The sequence below is a fragment of the Planococcus citri genome, chromosome 2, assembly GCF_950023065.1.
Source record: "Planococcus citri chromosome 2, ihPlaCitr1.1, whole genome shotgun sequence".
NCBI lineage: Eukaryota > Metazoa > Arthropoda > Insecta > Hemiptera > Pseudococcidae > Planococcus > Planococcus citri.
The window spans coordinates 4271266-4294487 of record NC_088678.1 but is presented as its reverse complement, the minus strand read 5'-3'; the positions used below and the strand labels follow the sequence as shown (position 1 = coordinate 4294487).

Here is a 23222-nt window from a genome sequence, read left to right as displayed (position 1 = left end):
CTTCACTTAGGTTAACCTCCATTTTAGAAAATTTCTTCCATGTAGAGTTCAATGGAAGATAACTCACTCGAATGCATTATTTTGCTCGCGAATTATGAAATGATCGCGTGATTGTAGTTGCTGCTTTTGTTTTTATTTACCTATTTTTTTTTAGCGAGGTGTTGAAGTGTTGCTTTTAACACGAAGGAATCTGATTTCCTAATTCGTTTTTTTTTAGTGGTGTATTTTTATCGACGAGTGTATTTTCAAAATTGAATGTGATAGTATTGGTTGATTTTTTTGTATTTCAGTATTCCAGTAGTGAGGAGTAGGAAGCGAGTAAGTTTTTTTAGTCTGTTATGAGTACCTAGTTGTAATGTTGATGCTCAAATTTCTCAACAAAAAAATCTAATATGGAGAAATATCACTCTGAATAATAAAAAATTACAAAAAAAAAAATGAAAGCATTTTTTAGAATTTAAACATTTCAAAATGAAATCCTAAAAACTGTCGTTGAGTACAAAAATAGGCAGGTAAATTGACAATTCGAGCAAAAAAAATTCAACCCACACATATTGTTCAATATCCGCACCATTGGAATGCTATTCGTACAGCATCGAAATCGAATAAGCTGCCTACACATTTTCCTGAATAAAAATACACTACATATTTCAACTGTAATCGAGCAGTTTTCTTGAAAAATGATTTACATATAGGTACATTTGAGATGGATTTCGAAAAAAGTCTAGACAGCTTCAAATTAAAATCCAAATATATTGCTACATATTATAGCTGCAAAAAAAATAAAATGGCATAGAGTAAGGTGCCTCCTACGACCGAGAGTGATCAGAGAAATGGGGGGGGGGAAGCATAGCAAGAAGATGAACGAATCATTCCCAAAAAATCTAAGTGAAAACACAAAAAAAATAATATCATTATTTTTCAGGTTTTTTTTTCAAAAATGACGATTGGGTCATTCCATGTCAACTCAACCGAAAAAAGGCGATTTTGAAAGTCATGTCTTTCGATTTCACTCAATTTTTTTTTACAATATATACCCACCCATGTAAGTAAGAACCCCGCAATTAGTTTGGTCCCAGCCCCCTCAGAGGGCGGGTGGGGGGGGGCTTCCATTATTTTCACATTGTCTCGAGGTACTCAACTTCAGCAGCCCATTCCTCCAAAACCATGATATTTTGATCAAAACTGATTTCACAGTTCAAAAGGGCATTGTATTTAGAACTTAATAAGCATTTTGAAATTTTCAAAAGTTGAAAGTTGAACTTTCAAATTGAAAGTTCAATTTTCAAATTGAAAGTTCAATTTTCAAAATGGCGCTGTAAGTGGGAGCTACCATTTAAAATTTTGAAAAAATTTCCATAGATGAACCTTTGATGCTTTTTCGAAATATTTAAGTTTCGAGATGGGATCTCTCAATGGAGGGGAAGCACCTCCACCCCCAATTTTGGGCGACACTTTCGAAATAAAACCTGGGGCATGTGATATATCGAATTCTATGTTTTTGGTAACGCTGAACACGAAAATCACGTCAGATTTTTGATAGGACCCCATCCACGGCCCCCAGCACCTCCCCAAAGGGGGTAAAAGTTCAAAAAAGCGTTTTGTTCGTGTGACACATGGAATAGTATGTTTTTGGTGACGCTGAACACGAATATGACGTCCGATTTGTGATTGGAGCCCATCCACGGCCTCCAACAATTTTTTTGGACTTTTACCTATTGGGGGAGGTTCTGGGGGCCATGGGTGAAATCGATTCGAAAAACTAAGGCAATATTCGTGTTCAACGATATCAAAAACATACTATTCCATGTGTCACACGAACAAAACCCTTTTTTGAACTTTTACCCCGTTTGGGGAAGTGCTGGGGGCCGTGGATGGGGTCCTATCAAAAATCTGACGTGATTTTCGTGTTCAGCGTTACCAAAAACATAGAATTCGATATATCACATGCCCCAGGTTTTATTTCGAAAGTGTCGCCCAAAATTGGGGGTGGGGGTGCTCCCTCTCCATTGAGAGATCCCATCTCGAAACTTGAATATTTCGAAAAAGCATCAAAAGGTACATCTATGGAAATTTTTTCAAAATTTTAAATGGTAGCTCTCACACACAGCGCCATTTTGAAATTTGAACTTTCGATTTGAAAGTTCAACTTTCAACTTTTGAAAATTTCAAAATGCTTATTAAGTTCTAAATACAATGCCCTTTTGAACTGTGAAATCAGTTTTGATGAAAGTATCATAGTTTTGGAGAAATGCGCTGCTGAAGTTGAGTACCTCGAGACAATGTGAAAATAATGGAAGCCCCCCCCACCCGTCCCCTGAGGGGGCTGGGACCAAACTAATTGCGGGGTTCTTACTTACCGGGTGGGTAGGTATATATTGTAAAAAAAATGTGAGCAAAATCGAAAGACATGACTCAAAAACGTTGGTTGAGTTGACATGGAATGACCCGATTGAAAGAACACTTGGGCAACGATTTGGAACTTTTTTGGTGTGTTTTGGTTGGAAATGCGCTTGATTAATAGTTTAGACCCTAAAGCAAAAAACAGAGTGAGTTTTTAAAAAAATTGAGCCAAGGTCATCCGAACTAATCCCACTAAATTGATATTTTGTAAAATCTGTAGCCACTTGAAAAAGCCCAATTAACCTACGAAATGAAACACTGAACCTAATTTTTAAATTTTTGCAATTTACAGTACTCTAAAATGAACGTAGGCCAATAAGCAATGGCTAACTCTGCTCACTTAGTGCGTAGACAAAGTTCTAGAGATCTGAACCCTCAAAGATCATTAGACCGCTTAGAGCTAAAAGACATGAAGAACCGCCTCCTCTTAGAAAACGGCGGGTACTCCAAAAATACTTACGGTACTACAAGCAATACGAAATTCGAAGAAGAAAAGCCAGAAGTAAGCACTCATCCTACTCCCACACATTCTACAAAAATACAGCAAAATATTCTATGACTTATTCAAATAATTAATGAATTTCGCAGAGTGCAGTCCTGAAATCATCGAATAGTGCGGTATATTTAGATGCGAAATCTGAAACTAAACCAATTTTTCATCCAGAAAATGGCGACGCTGAAGAACGTGAAAGTTGGGATAGCAAGTTGACATTTTTATTGGCGACAGTGGGGTATGCTGTGGGTTTGGGAAATGTTTGGAGATTTCCTTATTTGGCTCAGAAGAATGGTGGAGGTAAATATCCCGCGTACCTACGATTAATTTAATAAGAGAATGAAAAGTTTACCTAGGTAGAAATGTATTGTGATTATAAATTTTTAGGAGCGTTCCTCATACCTTACTTCATCATGCTGGCAATCGAAGGAATTCCCATTTTTTATCTAGAACTAGCAGTTGGGCAACGTTTAAGAAAAGGCGCGATAGGAGTATGGAATGAAGTATCCCCTTATCTGGGAGGTATTGGGATTAGCAGTGCTGTGGTATCATTCAACGTTGCGTTATATTACAACACGATTATCGCCTGGTGTTTGTTTTACTTCGTTCAGGTAATTTATGATTTTTCGAACCATCTAGAGTAATAAATTGATCACATCTGGTTTCAATCAGAAAATAAACGGATCAAGAGAGTGTTCGAATCTGATCTGATCAAAATAGTCTGATCAGAAAATGTTCCATTTTTGAAGTTTGAGGACTTGTATCTTCCCTCAAGGGGCACTTCTGGGGCTAAACAAATTTTCTGAGTAGTTTTCAACTCGAAATGAAAGTCTCAGTTCAACTTTGTCAAAATCCCCCCCCCCACATTATTTTTGCCTGAGGTCATCAAAATTTCCATTTTGGATCTGATCAGATCTGGTCTGATCAAAATGAAAACTTACATTTCACCTCAAGGAGCATATCTGGGGCTAAAAAAATTTTCTGAGTAATTTTCAACTCGAAATGAAAGTCTCTGTTCAATTTTGTCAAAATCTCCCCCTCCCCCCATTATTTTCGCCGGAGGTCATCAAAATTTCCATTATTGGATCTGATCAGATCTAGTCTGACCAAAACTTTGATTTCATCATCTATTAGAATACTCGTACATCCGGATTTAATCTGATCTCTAATCAAATCCAATAATTTTCCACTGGGAACTTATTTGAAATATGTATTTTTCTAGAGTTTCCAGTCAGAGCTGCCCTGGACCACGTGTCCGAATAAGTTTCTTCCAAATGGTTCATATATCCCAGAACCAGAATGTGTTGTAAGTTGGTTTACATATCTTTCAAATTCATCAAAACCCGGAATCTTCATTTTTAATAATCCTGCTTAAAATCTTGTTTCAAAAAAAGAAAAGTACGCCGACTCAATACTTCTGGTACAGAACAACGTTGATGATATCTGAAGACATTAATACTCCTAAGGATTTCAACTGGAAAATCGCTGTGGCTTTGGTAGTGGCGTGGATTTTGGTGTATTTATGCATGATCAAGGGCATAGCTTCATCTGGAAAGGTTAATAGAGATGTCTACCAACCCCCTTCATGTTCTATGTACCTAGTTAATTTCATACATCGTAAACTGTGTGTTTTTTGGCTTTCAGGTCGTATATGTGACTGCTACGTTTCCCTATATTGTGCTGGTGATATTTTTCTTTCGTGGAATTACTCTGAAGGGGATGTCAGATGGATTGTGGCATCTTTTTACTCCAAAGGTAAGTAATGGAATCTGAATTTATAAGGTCCCCAAATATAAAATCGGGCATAGCTGGTGAGAATTTTCGTGAGTTGGCAGCGGTAAGCTATATCATGGTATCAAATGGATTTTTTTTTTTTTTAAATCACTACTTTTTTCAACTTTGTTTTCAGAAAGCTCCCGCTGGACCCCATTCCCCCACACATAAAAAAAAATTACAAAGCCAATTTTTCAAGGAAAATTTTCAAAAAAAATTGAAATTAGAAGTCAATTTGTACACAACAAAGTATTTTTCAAGTTCATCAAAAATAAACCTTTTTTTTCAGTGATTTAGACCCTGTAATAAAAGTATAAAATTCAAGAAACCCCCCCCCCCTCCCCGAGTAAATATTATCTTGAACAGGCTGTCCCAGAAAAGACCACTGAAAAATAAACTACACATTCTGAACATTGATACAAGTCAAAAATGTTGCAAAATAAGACTTGCACGAAATTTTTTGAACTGGACAAAACTACATCAAAAGAGCAGGCAAAAATTCATCATCAGCCAAAATTTCAAGTGCTCACGTGCATTTTTTGATTTTTGGTAAATTTTTAAAATTCAAAAGGCCAAAAATGAGGGGAAAAATCAAAATTTTATAAAATTGACCTAGAAAGCTAAAATTTGAGATATACCCTATTTTCAATCAGCCGAATCGAATGGAAACTGTTTCAAACCGTTTGGAGCCGTTCTGGAGCCTCCAGCAGATTTTTAAAACTTACAATTTTCACAACATTTCAGTTGGAAATCAAAAATTTACGCTCCACTCCAATTTCAACTCACTATGAAGTCGACTGCAGATGGATTTAAAGTCGTTTTGGAGCCTCCAGCGACTTTTCGAAAATTCTTGGAGCCTCCAGCAGATTTTTAAAATTAGCAAATGCAGTTGGAAAATCTAAACTCATTCTAATGCGCTATACAGTCGACTGGAGGTGGATTCAAAGTCATCTTGGAGCTTCCAGCAATTTTTTAGAGATTGCTGGAGCCTCCAGTAAATTTTTCAAACTTGAAATTTCCATAAAATTTCATCAAATGGAGTAGGAATGCTGAAATTTACTCTGAACAGTACGTGCTAAAGTTAATTCGGACAGATCATGTGGCATTTTTTTCTAAACTGAAGTTTCCAAAAAGCTGCTGGAGGCTCCAAAACTGATTGAAACTCCCTGTAATCCACTTCGGAATAATTTCAAAAATAGGGAGTAAAACTAAATTTCATTTTTCTATCTCAAATGGAGGCGGAAGGGTGAAGTTTTTCATTTTTCAAATAAGCATGAAATCGATGTTCAAAATACTCGTATGTTTCGAACTAGAATTTGCAATACACAGATTTTGAAAAAAAAATAACGGGTACTTAATCGAGCATGAAGGTCACTAACATGTACCGTTTTCGAGCATGCGTAGTTAGGATTATTCGAGCAGGTTTTATGACGCTTTTTGAAGAGCTGGAATTTTCAAAAAGGAGCTGAAAGGCTCAAAACGACTTGAAACACCTGGAATCGACGTCATATCGTATTGAAATTAGCTTGCAGAGTAAATTTCAGCGTTCTAACTCCATTTGTTGAAATTTTGTGAAAATTCAAAGTTTCGAAAATCCGCTGGAGACTCCAGGAATTATCAAATAGTCGCTGAAGGCTCCAAAATGACTTGAACTCACCTGTAAATCGTCTTCAGAGGGTGTTAAAATTGAAGTGCAGAGTAAATTTCGGCTTTCCATCTCCGTTTGATGAAATTTTGGGATACTGGAGGCTCCAGTAATTTACAAAAAATCGCTGGAGCCTCCAAAAGACATTAGTTGCAGAGTATATTTCGGCCTTCCAGCTCCATTTGATAAAATTTTGTGGGAATTTCGAGTTTAAAAAATTTGCTGGAGGCTCCAGAACTGCTCAAAACGGGCTGAAACAGTTTCCAATCGATTTGGCATGTCGAAAATAGGGTATATCCAAAATTTCAGCTTTCTTGGTCAATTTGGCAAAATTTTGATTTTTTCCCTCATATTTCTATTTGGCCTTAATTTTGATTTTCAAAAATTCATCAGAAATCGAAAAAGGCACTTTAGCTCTTGAAATTTTGATAATTGATGAATTTTTGCCTGATCTTTCGATCTACTTTTGTACGGTTTAAAAAATTTCGTGCAAGTTTCGAAAATCCGCTGGAGACTCCTGGAATTTTCAAAAATCCGCTGGAGGCTCCATAAATGACTTGAACCTACCTGCAGTCGACTTCATAGCGTGTTGAAATTGGAGTGCAGAGAATTTCCAATTCTGTTAGGGAAAATCCGTAATTTTCAAAATGTCGCTGGAGGCTCCAAAAGACTTCAAATCCATCTGAAGTCGACTTCGTAGCGTATTTAAATTAGTTTGCAGAACGAATTTTGGCTTTCCAACTACATTTGATAAAATTTTGTGAAAATTGTAAGTTTCAAAAATCTGCTGGAGACTCCAGAACTGCTCAAAATGGTTTGAAACAGTTTCCAATCGATTAGGCAGGTCGGAAATAGGGTACATTTCAAATTTCAGCTTTTTAGATCAATTTGGTAAAATTTTGTTTTTTTTCTCATTTTTGGCCTTTTGAATTTTGAAAATTCGCCAAAAATCAAAAAATGTACTTGAACACTTGGAATTTTGGCTGGTGATGAATTTTTGTCCTACTATTTCAATCTAGCTTTGTACAGTTCAAAAAATTTCGAACGAGCCCTATATTGGAAGTGTTGAACGCAAAATCTGTAATTTCGGCTGACTTATGACCATTAAAATGGTCGCCATTTTTTCAGTAATGCCAACTTTTTTTGACAAGTTTGCTTTAAAATGCCCCTTAGGATGGCCACTTGATCGGGGGGGGGGGGGGTGCAATTATTCCTATTGTCTCATCCCGAACTATAATCCCAATAATGCACTTGAAAACTGAAATAAAATTAATTTTGTTTCAGTGGTACATGTTGACCGATCCTGTAGTTTGGTTGGAGGCCGGAACTCAGATATTTTTCAGTCTCGGTTTAGCTTTCGGCGGACTAATAGCCTTTTCATCGTACAACCCAGTAAACAATAATTGTTTTCGAGATGCAATTACGGTCTCATTAACCAACTGTTTCACTTCCATGTTCGCCGGAATTGTAGTATTTTCGATCATCGGTACGTAACGAAAACGACGACAACCAAAATGAATACGAGCACAACAAACTATAGTAGATGATAGCTATTTCTTACTCGATGACTCATTTCCGCCTTCCGGCGCACTGATACGATATTACAGGTTTCAAAGCTCGGATGACATTCGAGGATTGTTTAAAAGAACGAGACAGATTGACGCTGGCGTCAATGAGTAACCCACATTTCCGATACTTGAATCATTCGCAAGTACAGAAAGCAGGACAAGGACCGATAGCGATGCATTACAATTCGACATTCTATACCGAAATTACAGTACCGGAATGTGATTTACAAAAAGAACTAGATAACGTAGGTATACTTTAGTTAATGTAAAAACGTGCAAAAATACCATCACCAATTTACTTACCTGAGATTAAATTCTGTCTTGTAGACTGCATCTGGTACTGGATTAGCGTTCATTATCTTCACCGAAGCGATTAATCAATTTCCAGGAGCTCAGTTCTGGGCTGTGTTGTTTTTCTTGATGTTATTCACATTAGGAATCGATTCGCAATTCGGAACACTCGAAGGAGTAGTAACGTCCATAGTAGATATGAAATTATTCCCGAATTTACGAAAAGAAATTCTAACAGGTTGATTTTTAAAAAATGTTCAATTACTCGTTAAATACTTATTACTCGTAGTTATTTGTCTGTGGACTGCGGACCTCCTCTGGGCCTGTATTTTAATGGATTCGTACCTAATTTTATATAGGTGCTTTGTGTTCGTTTTGTTGCCTTATTTCGATGTGTTTCGCGCACGGAGCCGGCAGTTATGTTTTCACTTTATTTGACGATTTCAGCGGTAACTTCCCATTACTGATTATAGCATTTTTCGAGTGCATCGCCATTTCATACGTTTACGGTGTCAAAAAGTAATTACACTGGTTAACTATAAACGAACTTCTGGAACCGAACACCAATCATAAAGCTACCGTTTTGTTTGGCAGATTCTCCGATGACATTGAACTGATGATTGGTAGTCGTCCGAGTTTATATTGGCAAATATGCTGGAAGTATTTCTCTCCTTTGGCCATGATTCTAATATTGATGGCGAGTTTCCTCGAGATACTAGTCAAAGGCAGTGGATACCCGGCTTGGATACCAGATAAAGGTGAAACACAGTTACGCGAGTGGCCCGGCTGGTCTATATTCCTCATCCTGTTTTTGATATCCGTATCTATAATATGGATCCCAGGGATCGCTTTATTAAGGTAAGATTATCTATAGAGTTACGAAGAGAAATACTGAAAGTATTAGCCAAATGTTACTTATTCGAAGATGAATAATCGAACCATTATTACAGCAACGTTAAACACTTACTCAGTCGATTGTTCCAATACGAAAGGGAACTAATAACGCCAAGGTGTAAGAAAATATTTAAGCTACTCGAACATTTCGATATGAAATTTCATTTAGGATGAAGTACGTGTAATTTTAACGCGTTTCCGGCACCAATTCAGCACAATTTATTATACTTCTTTTGCACAATTTTGAATTTTTGCACCATTTTGTTTTGGTAGAAATGCACAGTGCACAGTTAGATAGATATATCGCAGATTTCTTATCACAACCTTATCGTAAACTATGATTAGCTAATTATTCAATAACGTAGTCCTACTTTCATGAGGAGGTGAAAATGAGTATCAGTATCACAATGACGTCACGTGTGGTGGTGTGGTAGTGTAGTGCTGGAGCTGGGCTGGACATATGAGGGGGGAGGGGGAGGGTGAGAATTTCAGTTTTTGCAATTTCTGGCATAAAGCGAGATTTTTTACAATTCCAGCAACAGAAAGACCAATTTTGGTTAAAAAAACCTACTCATGAAGACAATTTTGAATTTTTTAAAAAGAGTGAGACACTAAAAGTTGAAACTGAAACATTCTCATTTCTGGGATTTTTGGAATATTTTTTTTTTTTGAAAAGTGAAACTTTTTGCATTTTTAAGTAAAAGAACGACACTTCTTTGTGATTTTTGGCAATTTCAAGCTAAAAAAAATTCTAAAAAGCTAGAATTGTGGCAACTTTTAGCCAAAAAGCAAAACTTTTGGAAGTTTTGGACAATACAATTTTTGGAAAAAAGTGACACTTTTTGGAATTTTTCAAAAAAACGACAATTTTTACTTTTTTAATTTTTAGTAAAGTGAAAGTCGAGGATTTTTTCACAATTTTTGTTTAAAGCAAGAATTTGAACTTTACCAAAAGACTAAAGAGTGATACTTTTTGACATTTCTGAAAAAAATTGAAGTTTTTGGATAATTTTTGAAAAAGTAAAGAAAGACGTATAGTATTTGTACTTACCTAATTAGTAATTATTAGAACTTTTCCATCAAAAATTCGATAATTTCAGGGAAGTTCAATAATTTTTGAGAATCGGTGGTAATGCAATTTACCTAACGCGTCCATTTTTGGCATTTTTTTTTTTGAAAAGTGAGACTTAAAACTTTAACAGCTTGAAAAAATATCCCAAAAAGTACCACAAAACGCGATCAAAACATTTTAATGAAGAAATATTCAACAAAAAAAACACACAAGAACATTACAAATTGAAATGTTTTGGATTTTAAATTTCAAAAAGTTGAACAACCGATTTTGACATATTTGATGAAAAAACGAGCCATTCTTTAACATTTTTTGGAAGAAAGCAAAAAAAATTGAAATCTTTAGGGATTGCAACATTTTTTTTCAACGCAAAAATGTGAAAGTTTTAACAAAAAAATCAGCATTTTTTGGATATTAAGTTGAATAATTATTAAGTAGGTATAGCTATACCTACTTACATTTTTTGTTTCATTTTTTTTTTCAAAATGGGAGATTTTTTGCTTTTTACACATGTACAAGAACATTACTTTCTTGTAATTTTTGGCAGTTTAAGACAAAAAAAAGTTACTAAAGTTGGAATTTTGGGCAGCTTTTGGCAAAAACCAAAATTTTTGGACAATTTTTGAAAAAAGTATGACTTTTTGAAATTTTATGAAATTTTTTGAAGCAAAGCAAGACTGACAATTTCAACAAAAAACAGGACTTTTTTTTGGTAATTTTTGAAAAAAAAACTGAGACTATATTTTTGAAAAAAAAAATGAAAATCCTCAGAAATTGCACAAGCATTTTCTAAAAGCAAAAATTTGACAATTTTAACAGAAATCAGCAATTTTTTGTGAATTATTAATTGAAAAAAAATCACGTTTCAGTGCAATTTTTTTCAAAAAGTCTCAGTTTTTGAACTTTTTAGTCGAATTTGGTACAAAGCAAGACTTTTTGGTAATTATATTGGCAAAAAGGGTGACTTTTGTGAAATTTTTTGAAAAAATTAGAACTTTCATGAATTTATTGCGAAAAAGCACCAATTTTTTTACAATTCTCAGAAAAAAGTGCGATTTTGTGAATTATAGCAAGAAGCAGGACTTTTTAGGAAACTAATTGCAAAAGAATAATACTTTTTATCAGTTTCTGGCAAAAAAAACGAGGGTTGGTTAATTTTTGAAAAAATATAAAAATTTTTAGTTGATAATTTCAACAAAAATAAGTGATTTTTGGGAATTATTGGCAAAAAAATCAATTTTGGGTGATTTTCTTCACATTTTTTAGGTAATAGAGCAACCCTTTTTTGTAATTTTATACAATTTCAGCCGTTTTAGGTGAAAAAAATTGCTGAAAAGCTAGAATTTTTGAAAAAATTTGGCAAAGAGCAAGACTTTTGGACAATTTTTGAAAAAAAAACAAAACTGGCAATTTCAGTCACGAGCCATTTTTTGTTTTTTGGCGATTTCTGGCCAAAAAAGCGAGGCCTTTTGGGTAATTTTGAAGCGAAAAAAGAGTGAAATTCTATGTAATTCAAAACGACTTTTTCAAAAAGCAAAAATTCAATTTTTTAGATGTACTAATTGACCAAGAAATTTTTCGAAGTTTAAAAAAAATTTTTTTTTGCATTTTTTAGGTAGAAGATTGAACTTTTTTGTATTTTCTGTATTGTTGATAATTTTTGGTGAAAAAAAAATTGTTAAAAAGCTATAATGTTTGGTAATTATTGACAAAAAAACAAAATTTTCAGAAAGTTCTATTTTGGTAAAAATTGTGAATTTTTTACAATTTTTGGCAAAAATCAAGTTCAAAATAAAAGAGGGACTTTTTAACGATTTCTGGCAAAAAAAAAGAATTTTGGATAATTGTCAAGTAATTGTAAAAAATTTTTCAAAACACAAAAACTCAGCAGAAATTAGCAGTTTTGGAAGTTATTGGCAAAGAAATCACCAGCCAAAATTTTGGGGAACTTTTGGATAATTCATGGAAAAAAATAAGATATTTTTGTAGAAAACCGAGAACTTTTTACAATTTTTGGGGAAAAACAGGACTACCTTGATAAAAAGCTGGACTTTTTGACAGACTTTTTTTTTAATTTTTCGGTTAAAAATCTGGATTTTTGGCAGTTTACAAAAATATATTACGATTTTTGAGAAATTTTTTGCGAAAAAGCTTAATTTTTAGCAAAAGAAACGAAACCACATATCTACTTGGCAATTTTCACAAAAGAGGAGATTTTTTGCTATTTTTGGCTCAACGCAAGACTTTGAGAATTTCAGTAAAATGATCTGTAATGCTGAAAATGTCCTGTAGCCAGTTGGAAAAGATTTAAAAAGTGTACCTACTGTACCTATTTTCGTAAATTATTCACTTAAGTATTGATAATTAGCATTTTTTCCCTCTCAATACATAAAGTGCTTCAGAAAATTACATTTTTTAAAATTTGGCCAAAAAGAAGTAATTTTAGTGGCCACAATGTAGAATAAGTAACCAAAAGTTATTTTAGCCAGTCCATCATTTCGGTTGAGTAAGTACCTACCTACCTACTATGTACCTACTTGAAAAGTAACTGACGTCAGAATAAAATACCACTCTTGAGTTTAAGTTGAGCACTTTTTACTCCGTCAATCGTATCCTATTATTAGTTTACGAATAAATTACGTAGTTATAGCGTCGTTTAAACTTAAATTTAAATATTTTCCAACCACACACGATGATGTCACCACTCATACGTTAAACGCGAATGAATATCCTAATATCTCTAAGTACAAGTACCTAGCCTACGCTATTCGCGATGATTTATCGCATCGTGAACGTTGAATTTCATATCGTAAGTAAATCTCTATACCTAATCTAATACTCGTATCTTATTTCACGAATCTCGTAGATTCCTAGGTATCATCGTCGTGGAAGAAAAAGAAAAAGCTTGGTTCCCGGCCGACGAGCTGAAAGAATATTACGGAATTGTGAATCACGAAGTGAGCGCCACCGAATCGATGTTATTTTGCATTCGAAGTGATGGAAGCGAAGGGTTATGCTATCCGACCCAAACCGAAACACAATATCAAGGCGTTGTTAATGATTTCGAAGATGATGAGCTGTAAATCAACGACGATTACCACCGTAGCCCACATTAGCACTCGCGAAATCGGAAAGAAATAAACTCGTTCAATCCTACTAAAAAAAATTATACCTTCGTGCCTTTTGTTTCAATGCTTATTATTTCTCGTCCATTATAAGATACTAAATTGGTTACGCAAAATTATTCGCTTAGGTATTATAATAATCTGTATAAGCAAAAAGCAAACCCACCCAACTGCTGAGAAAAGATGTGAATTGATAATGTGCGATGTACCTTACCTACATCTTTCCTTAGCTTATGCGTTATTTACTGTTTGCTATTTTAAAATGTTAGAATTCAAAATTGACCTGATTTTGTGATGTGTTTTTTTTTCTTTTCTCGAATTGAAAATAATTACCTATTTGAATGTATCGAGACTTGTTTCTGTAAGCTTTTCCCCATTACGTTTCTTTTCAATTTTACCTATTTGATGTTGTTTTATTCCGCTGATAATATTACATTATTACATAATGACGTTTGAAGGGCAATATCCCCTTTAATTTTTTTTTTGATAATTCTTTTTCCAGTCAATTTGTTATTGCGTATCGTCCTGTTGATGTTGTTGTTATTGGATTTTATTTTTGTTGTTAAGATAACTTAACTTAAGCGTATTATTTTTTCATAAGCTGCAATATTATTCTACCTCATATCACCCAACAATTTATTCATCATCTGCGTATAAATAAACCCAACGTGAGCTACCGCGTTATGAACAAAATTTACGGGGGTATGATGGCTGTGACCTCAGAAAAAGCATACACAAAAATAACCCAACCGAAAATTTTCAACTGATTCAATCAAGCACCTGTTTAAATTTCGGATTCGCCTTTGAAAAAATTTTAAAACGAAGCATACCTATCTATCGTATACATATAATTAAAATTACACATATCGTACTTACGTGAAAATTCTAACTTACATATCAGTGAAGAGATTTTCAAACAATAATCATAATATTATATCGTCGTAAACGAATCATATCAAAAAAGTTGTACCTACCTACATAATTCTGTGCCAATTACTACTCGTATACATTATGATGTACTCTATTTTGAAAGCACTCGCCGACTGCGTGTCTGTCCATTTTTAGTAACCGATGACAATAATTTGTTGGATAAGTAACTTTTGAAATTAATTGAAACCTTACTCTCGAGAGTAAGAGTGTTGTTATACTTTTAAGATTGTGATTGTCTATTTAGTTTTCTCAGTTGTGTTTGTATTTTTTAAAAATTTGTTAGTCGCAAATACATATGTTAAAATGTTCTTCAGTATGCAGGTGTTGTTTTTATTTCCAATTTTTTTTCAACTTTGGTATTAAATTTTCTGGATCATGAATTGAGCTTCCTAATTGTAATCAGTCCACATTCAAACTAGCAAAAAGTGCTCTGGAAATTGAATTTGACTAACTTTTTTGCAGCCTAGAAAATTTAGTTGGTTTTTTGTAGATAATTATGCACATAGAAGGCATTATTGGCCTTTTTTGAGCCAGGAGCAACTTGAATACTAGCTTAGTTCCGAATTTAATACCTATGTACCTACCTACCTTTGTATTATGCGGAGCATTTTTCTCATCAAGCTCAAGCTCGTAAGTTAATACAACTGATGATGCATTCTTAAGCAACAGGTTGCTCAACAGGATTGATTTCCTTGATTAGAACGATGCATTTTATTCACAACACTGTTAATAAACGACTAAATCAAAGGATAAGAATGAAGTGAATAATGCGGGAATGAAAAATACATACTCGTACTTTTACACACCTTGATTGTAAACTCACCTTGATTGTAAGTGATTGTTTTTCTTCAGTGATTTTCATTAGGTGATTGTTTTTCTTCAGTGATTTTCATTAGGTGCTCGTATGTATGTAATACACAGTAAGCAGGTATAATAGGTACATATTATTAAACAAAGATATCGTTCATATACTGTAGAGTATAGAGAATTGTGGTAGTTATAGGTTGGTAGCTCTGCACAACATGGCAGTTATGAATAAACTCTGACAACGTGATTATGTGCTTATTTACGTGTGTTCGAATATATTACATTTGGCGACGAGGAAAATGGTTATTTAAATAATTTTTTTTACAAAAAAATTGCGTTCGCGAACAAGACACCAGACACCAGACAATGGCTCCTAGATGCAAAAATAGGCAGCCAAAGACACCAACATACGAAGAGACACCTTTTGCTGGCTTCATGTCACGCTTTCAGACAAACACCTATACAATACAACAACGCATTTCAAACTTCCGATTCGCAGAATTCTCTCCGCAATCTGAAGAATGGTGTTATTACATACAAAGATTCGAACTAGAAATCAGTCTACAAGGACTAGATGACGAAATCGAAGCAAAGCGCAACTTGCTGCTGAAATGCATTGGCCCAGACCCTTACCGAATGGTAAGTGATCACTTCGATCCGAAGCTAATAACTCAGCTCACTTACAAATCAATTGTGCAATTCCTGGACACATACTACCACCCTACGACAAACTATCTGTTAGAGCGAGTAAAATTTGGCCAAACCATCAGAAAAAATACTCAAAACATCTCGCAATTCGTTGAAAATCTACGTTCAAAAGCAGTGCCATGTAAATTTAGAACGATGCTGGATGAAAGGTTGAGAGATCAATTCCTGGTGGCATAAACAATTCGTCAATGCTCGAAAAAATCTTCGCCGAACATCCAGACGAACATGCAACATTCAATGATGTTGTGAAAACAGCCAATTTATTGGAATCAGCTCAACTACAAGGTTCATCCATCATCACATCAGCTGCTGAAACAACAGCATCGATAAATGCGTTATCAGTAGCAGACGATAGTGAGGATGACGACCTAGAGTATGCTATAGGTACTTTATTAAGTCAATGCAGCTCGCCATATTATTAGATTCGTTATGGACTCGAAGATGTCCTCGGCATTTTTTTTAAATTGTTTTTTTTTATATTATTATAGGATATGTAGCGTATAGAGAATTGTGGTAGTTTTAGGTTGGTAGCTCTGCACAACATGGCAGTTATGAATAAACGCTGACAATGTGATTATGTGCTTATTTACGTTTGTTCGAATATATTACATATACTTACTGGAATTATTTTTTTTCAGATGCCAGACCAATGGGTCATCATTAAGTTGAGGCTGTGGTCATGGTGAACCAGTACCTAGACAATATGTGTAGGTAGTTAATATGAAAAAGTTTGCTTTTCTTTTAAGTACATACATATTTAAAAAATAAATTTACTTATTCAAAAAATTATGTTTTAAAAAAATATGAATTGAATAGAACTTATGCAACATTTTCCCAACTTATCCCCTCCCTGATATTATTAACTTATCTACTGTGAGGACACTTCTCAAATTTTTGCCATTTGGTGCAACCACAATATCCTCATACTTAATGTATTAGTTGATTAGATAACTTGTACATAAATAGTCGAGGTCTTGGAAAAAGTGCAAATTTTTCCAGGAAAATTAGATTTATATTTATTTTTAGTAAATACCTATACCCTATGGTAGGGGCTGGGAGGGCCACGCCCCCCCCCCCAAACTCAGAATTGGACCCCCCAAGCAGAATTTATATTTGTGTAAAAAAGCAGACTTGAAAAACACTATCGTCATCACATGCTTGAAAAAAATGAAAATCTCAAAAAGCCTGTTTTTTACTTAAGGAAAATGCAAATCAGTTCAATATTTGAGTGACATCTAAGAATGACTTTTTCAAGGAAAACATAAGCAGTGATGAAATTTTGACCACACTAAAAAAAAACCATCGCATACCTCTTGAAATAAGGACTGATTTTTGAAAGCTTTGCCCTAGCTTTGCTCGGGCCGTTCGCTTTTCTGCTTTCCTTTTTAGATTAAAAAAAAATCATCATTCAAATTCCATTGTTTCATGCTTCTTGCTTCTTGAAATACCAATTTTCAAGAACGTTTGCCCTCGCTTCGCTAGGGCTCATTTGTTTTTTTTTCGCTTTTCAATTTTTCAAAAAAAATCATTTGAATTTCAAAATTTTGAAGCAAAATGTAGGTATATGATAAACTTTTTAGAAGTAACTCCATCATTGTGTAGCTCCAAATTCTCTTTGGATGAGCTATGGTTTTTAAAATTTTCATTTTTTTTTCTATTTTCAAGTTTTTATTTGCACCAAAAATGGATATGTATTTTGGAACACTGTTTTTAACGCAAACGAACGAATATAGGCACTCGGGTACCCAACTAAAATCATATATTACGTAAAAAAAATATATATGTACATAATATGCTGCTGGTAATTTGCCTTTATAGCTTGCCCCCCTCCAGAAATTTGACCTCAGCGGCGCCTATGATGGTAAGTCGTCGTCGTGGTTCCTTATCCTTTACAGGACATTGGAAATCGCATTTTTGTGGTACCCTAACAGAGTGAGGCGTATTGCCTATTGCCACTGCGATTATTCTAGGGAATCGACGTTGTTTCGAGCTTCCACTAGTAGTTTCCCGTTGCTTTCTAGTGACATCTACACAAGCACCTTGGAGCTAGCCGGGTAGTTTAGAGACCCTGAGCTCCTCAGTGTTGACCTCTATAGACGCTCGAACCAGTTTCAGCTTTTTGATTCTGCTAACAGATGGCGTGCATTATCTGTTAGCTCGGCTAAACTGGTAGTCCCACGGTACTTGGCGTGTAATGATGATAATTGCACGAACGATTTTTTTAATTACACGCACAAGCTTGCCTCTGTAGCTGGGTTTGAACCGGGTACCTCGTGAACGGAGGTCCGCGGCTCTACCTACTACGCCACCGAGGGACATGATGGTAAGTAATTCAATACAAAATACAGTAGGTAGGTATAATGAAAATTCAACATCATTTCCAAGATTCAACTTTTGGGAAACACCATTTTCATTCATGTGTATGAGCAATGCCTAATGTGACGTCACATCATCAATTTAAATAAATATTTTTTGGTAAGAATGAATAGGTATTAAGCGGATATGTAAGTACCTAACATTATTTTAAAATATTAAAGCAAAGGTATGTGAGGACCAAAAAAAAAAAAGTACCTACATTCAAGTAGGTACAATTGTAGGTACATAAATGCGTTTGTCTGGTATGACAAGTTGGACCATTTATTTATACTGAAGGTCAATGATGTTGGTCCTGATGTCTTTATTATACTTAGGCACATTTTACTATCAATTAAGAATCAGTTATCTCATCTGTCATAGTAGATCTTAGCTGACTGAGTTTTGACCAGCTTCAGAACACTGAATAAACGCTTAGCTGATGCAACAGAGTACACTGCGGCTGTTGCTATGTATTTTAATAGTATGTAGTCTGTAGGCATTTGCCAGTGCAGTTTTCAACGTCTCTGCTCCCAATGAAACATCCTTCTGTTTGTAAAAAGAATCAGAGCAATATTTATTTACAAGCAAGCAATGCTGAACTAAACAGCCTGATTTCACCTATGATGCAATCATGATTGAGACTAGTGAATAAGTGGGGCCATTGCAACTATGTACATTCAGAATATCTTCTGCTTTAGGAATTTTCAATGGAGTACTAAGAACATCAAAAATTGGTCTCATTGTTTCTCTTGATTCTCAATTCCTATAGTCTTGAAATTCCAGAAATTTTGTAAAATAACTCACATCAAATATTTTTGAACTTTTAAAAGAATGCCCATTAATCAAGTTGTTCATGTTTGGAATTTTTGTGGAATCCTTTTGAGTAACATTTTCCCTAATAGAAAAAATACAACTTTTGTTTCAAGTTATTTGGTCCTTTATTTTTTTAGCAATAATTCATCCGTAAAAAGGAGGGAATTAAATTAACACCAGAATGTAGATTTTTTTGATTTTTTGTGTACTTCATAATAAATGTCACTTCCAACTAAGGAGTTGAATTGGACATTGTTTTTCAAAAAAAGTCATTATCTGCATGGTAGTTGAATATATGTACTTATGTAGTAATATATCATTGACGAGGGAAGAAGGAGGGGAGGTAACTATGTTTCTCATCCGAGTCATCGCCCACTTCACTAGTAAAAAAAAAAAAAAGTGATTAAATTGAATTAATATGGTAATTATTAGCTACCAATATAAATACCAGGCAGTAGCTAGATACCGGTTAAGTAACCTTTTTAGGCCCATTAGTACAACAGCCGATTAAATTTAAATGGCCTGTCAACGCTTGGTTGCGCATAAATTTTGAATCAAAATTTATGCGCAACCAAGCGTTGACGGACTGTTCAACTATAATAGGCTGTTGTAATAGTGGACCTTACTATAATTGTCATTACTTGCCTGCCCTGCTTGGAATGCTGAACACTTTGCTTTTAGCTAGACGAGGAAACCAAACTATTGAATATCATAAAACCATAACCAAATGTTGACTTCCTCTCAAAGTCATTATAGCCTAATCCGCATCAGCAAATCCAACAACAGGCCTTAAATTGGCAAGTTCGCTACCAAAGTACGTGCTCTACAGATCTTGGTTGCAGGCTGTTGGTTATGGGATGATTTTACAATAAACATTAGGATAACAATGGGTTTATTGTAAAAGTTGGCATACATCTCGAGAACGGGGCCTCCTAGGACTAACTGATAACCTTAATCTGAAAGGGAATTTTATCTTCTACAATTTTGTTCCTTACCATTTTTTCCCTGGGATACACCATTCGTCAGGAAAGTCAACTTTTGTGTCAAAAAACATGAATTTCACAAAAAAAGAACAATGTTGAATTCATGCATTTTGACATCAATGTTGAGTTTCTGGACAAACAGTACATCCTACGATAAAAATAGTTGATGAACGAAATTGTAGAGGCTGAAATTTTCTTTTAGTAGAGTGTAATCAACTTTCCCTAGGATGCTTAGTTCTTGAGATACACGCACGTAAACAGTTTTTCATTTTTTGGCATTTGTATGTTTTGGCATAAAAGTTGAATTTCTGAGGGAACAGTACATCCAAAGATGGAAAATGTTATAAACAAAATTGTAGAGAACTAAATTTACTTTCAGATCAATGTCTTCAGTTTTTTTTGCTAAAGGCTCCGTTCTTGAGATATACACGAATTTTGATAACATGAACTAAGTTTTGGAGCATGAGATGAGTTGAGGGGAATGGCCCAAACCTCATTATGGATGAGCTGAAAGTTGTAAAAACAAAAATATTCATTTTTAGCTAATATATGTAGTAGGTTAGGTAATGCAATACAACTATTACCAAGTTCTGAAATAACGAAAACCTGCTGGTTGCGCATGTACTTGTGATTGCATATAGGGTGTGTTTCATCAAAGAATGACTCATTCCCCACAATATCTTCATACTTAATGTATTAGTTGAATAGATTATACGTACATAAATAGTTGAAGTCTTGGAAAAAGTGCAAATTTTTTCAGGAAAATTAGATTTAGGTATATTTATTTTTAGCAAATATCTATAGTAGGTAATGCAATACAAAATACAATGTAAATTCAACATCATTTCCAAGATTCAACTTGAAAAAATACAAATAATCATACAACTGAAAAGCGTAAAACACGGGATACCTAATCAAAATTATTCATTTAAATAAATATTTTTTGGTAAGAATGAATAGGTATTAAGCGGATATATAAGTAACATTATTTTAAAATATTAAAGCAAAGGTAGGTATGTGAGGACCAAAAAAAAAAGTACCTACATTCAAGTAGGTACAATTGTAGGTACTTACATAAATGCGAATTTGTCTGGTATGACAAATTGGACCATTTATTTAAAAGGTCATTGATGTTGGTCCTGATGTCATTTAACTATCAATTAAGAATCAGTTCTCTCATCTCATCTGTCATTTATGTAGTAGATTTTAGCTGACTTTTGACCATCTTCAGAACACTGAATTAATGCTTAGCTGATGGAACAGACACTGTGGCTGTTGCTATGTATTTCAATAGTATGTAGCCTGTAGGCATTTGCCAGTGCAGTTTTCAGCGTCTCTGCTCCCAATGAAACATCCTTCTGTTTGTAAAAAGAATCAGAGCAATGTTTATTTTCAAGCAATGAATAATGATGAACCAAACAGCTCAATTTCAGCTATGATGCAATCATGATTGATAATAGCAAATAAGTAAGTGGGGCCATTGCAACTATGTACATTCAGAATATCTTCTGCTTTAGGACTTTTCAATGGAGTACTAAAAACATCAAAAATTGGTCTCATTGTTTCTCTAGATTCACAATTCCTATAGTCTTGAAATTCCAGAAATTTTGTAAATAACTCACATACAGGCCTTGAATTAGGAACAAAACCAAAATGCAACCCAAAATTAATATTTAATCTAAAATGTTTCAAAAGTTCAAAACTTGGAAGATTCTTGATGTGAGTGTCACTGACCTTGACCTGAAAATGGCATTTTGTCAAACTGAAGTGCGTAATGGTGAAATTCTTTTCTAATTTGATCATTTTAACTCATTACCTGCCTAATTATTTTATTTTGAGTAAATAGATGAGTAACATGCAGGTACCTATGTACTCTACTTCACACAAAATGGAAAACGACAAACTTACCTTGATTGTAAGTGATTTTTTTCTTTATTGTTTTTCATTAGGTATGTAATATACAGTAGGTAGGTAATAAGTTGGATACCTATTAAACAAAGATATCGTTTACAGACTAGAATTATTGTTGAGTCATTCTAGACAATCTGGAAACATGATCATTTAAATCAGTTATACCTAAGTTTGCTCCAAATTATAGACACTGGACCTGCTTATAAGATAACCAATTGGCAGCCATCTTGGCCAAATATCCTGTGTAACGCCAATTTCTCTCCCTGGGTGCTCTTGACTGCGCTGTAGTCAATTTTCCAATATGATAAACCAGATAAATGGCAAAATACATACATTTCCTCGAACGAATTACAAATCCAAATTGCAATATGAAATACAAAACATAATTTAATTCATCTGCTCTTAAAATTGAAATTATTTTTTCAATTTTCATGCATAGTGATAATGTGTTACCCTAAGTTACCTAGAGAACTTATAAATTTTCAATAAAACTGCCAATGAAGGCAATTTAGATGTTTACACTAGGAGCTGTAGTTTTGAATTCTAGATAAAAGTTGTGTTTACATTGTACACCCATAAACAGCTGCTTGTGGCAACAAATCTGCAGAGGAGAGGCGAGGAGGGAGGCATTATGATGAGTTCGACTTTCAAGAAAATTTTAATCCCATGGTGACAATGACAACTGACAACTTGAAATTGATGTTCAATTTGCTTCTGCCATCGTGATTGGTGAATGAGTGTGCTTGATACGTGTTCGTATTTATGTAACTTATGTACTTATGCTATCAAGTGTATCATCAATAAAATGTTTTCCCTCTTTTTTCATAGGCCATGTTCCAAAATATCGCCAATTATAGCATGCAAGAAATGCGAAAAGCAATATGTTAGGGAACAGTGGTTACTCTCTCATGAATCTCAGTGTGGAAAAACATTTGTTTCAAATATTTTTGGTAAGAATAAATAGGTATTAAGCAGATATATAAGTATAACATTTTTTCAAATTATTAAAGCAAAGGTATGCGAAGACCAAAAAAAGTACCTACATTCAAGTGGGTACAATTGTACATATATAAAGGTGAATTTGTCTAGTATGTCAAATTGGACCATTTATTTATAAGGTCTTTGACGTTGGTCCTGATGTATTTATTACATTTAACTATCAATTAAGAATCAGTTCTCTCATCTGTCATAGTAGATCATAGCTGACTTTTGACTAGCTTCAGAACACTGAATAAATGCTCAGCTGATGCAACAGACACTGCGGTCGTGACTATATGTATTTCAATAGTATGTAGCCTGTATAGGCATTTGGCGGTGCAGTTTTCAAAGCTTCTGTTCCCAATAAAACATTCTTCTGTTTGGAAAAAGAATCAGAGCAATATTTATTCTCAAGCAATGATGAACCAAACAGTTCAATTTCATCTATGATGCAATCATGATTGATACTAGCA

At 34.3% G+C, this 23222-nt stretch overlaps 1 protein-coding gene across 2 annotated transcripts; it reads left to right on the top strand.

Annotated features, from left to right (window-relative positions):
- Nucleotides 1-14510, top strand: LOC135834267 (sodium-dependent neutral amino acid transporter B(0)AT3). Of its 2 annotated transcripts, XM_065348108.1 has the most exons (14): nt 1-318; nt 2696-2905; nt 2992-3196; nt 3284-3507; nt 4119-4202; nt 4291-4452; nt 4541-4651; nt 7599-7800; nt 7922-8127; nt 8210-8411; nt 8533-8692; nt 8768-9031; nt 9124-9242; nt 13006-13144. In XM_065348108.1, the coding sequence occupies exons 2-13, from the start codon at nt 2726-2728 to the stop codon at nt 9239-9241; spliced, it is 2118 nt and encodes a 705-aa protein (XP_065204180.1). In that variant the 5' UTR covers nt 1-318; nt 2696-2725; the 3' UTR covers nt 9242; nt 13006-13144. The 2 variants fall into 2 exon arrangements, with proteins under 2 accessions (XP_065204180.1, XP_065204179.1); XM_065348107.1 differs by lacking the exon at nt 9124-9242 and having other exon boundaries at nt 2-318; nt 13006-14510.
- The last annotated feature ends 8712 nt before the right edge of the window (nt 14511-23222 follow it).

Bases quoted from the DNA above. Each gene is read 5' to 3' on its own strand.
- LOC135834267 (XM_065348107.1), top strand. From the start codon at position 2,726: ATGGCTAACTCTGCTCACTTAGTGCGTAGACAAAGTTCTAGAGATCTG. The intron at 8,128-8,209 runs GTAGGTATACTT...TCTGTCTTGTAG, and splicing joins TACAAAAAGAACTAGATAAC to ACTGCATCTGGTACTGGATT. The intron at 8,693-8,767 runs GTAATTACACTG...TTTGTTTGGCAG, and splicing joins TACGTTTACGGTGTCAAAAA to ATTCTCCGATGACATTGAAC.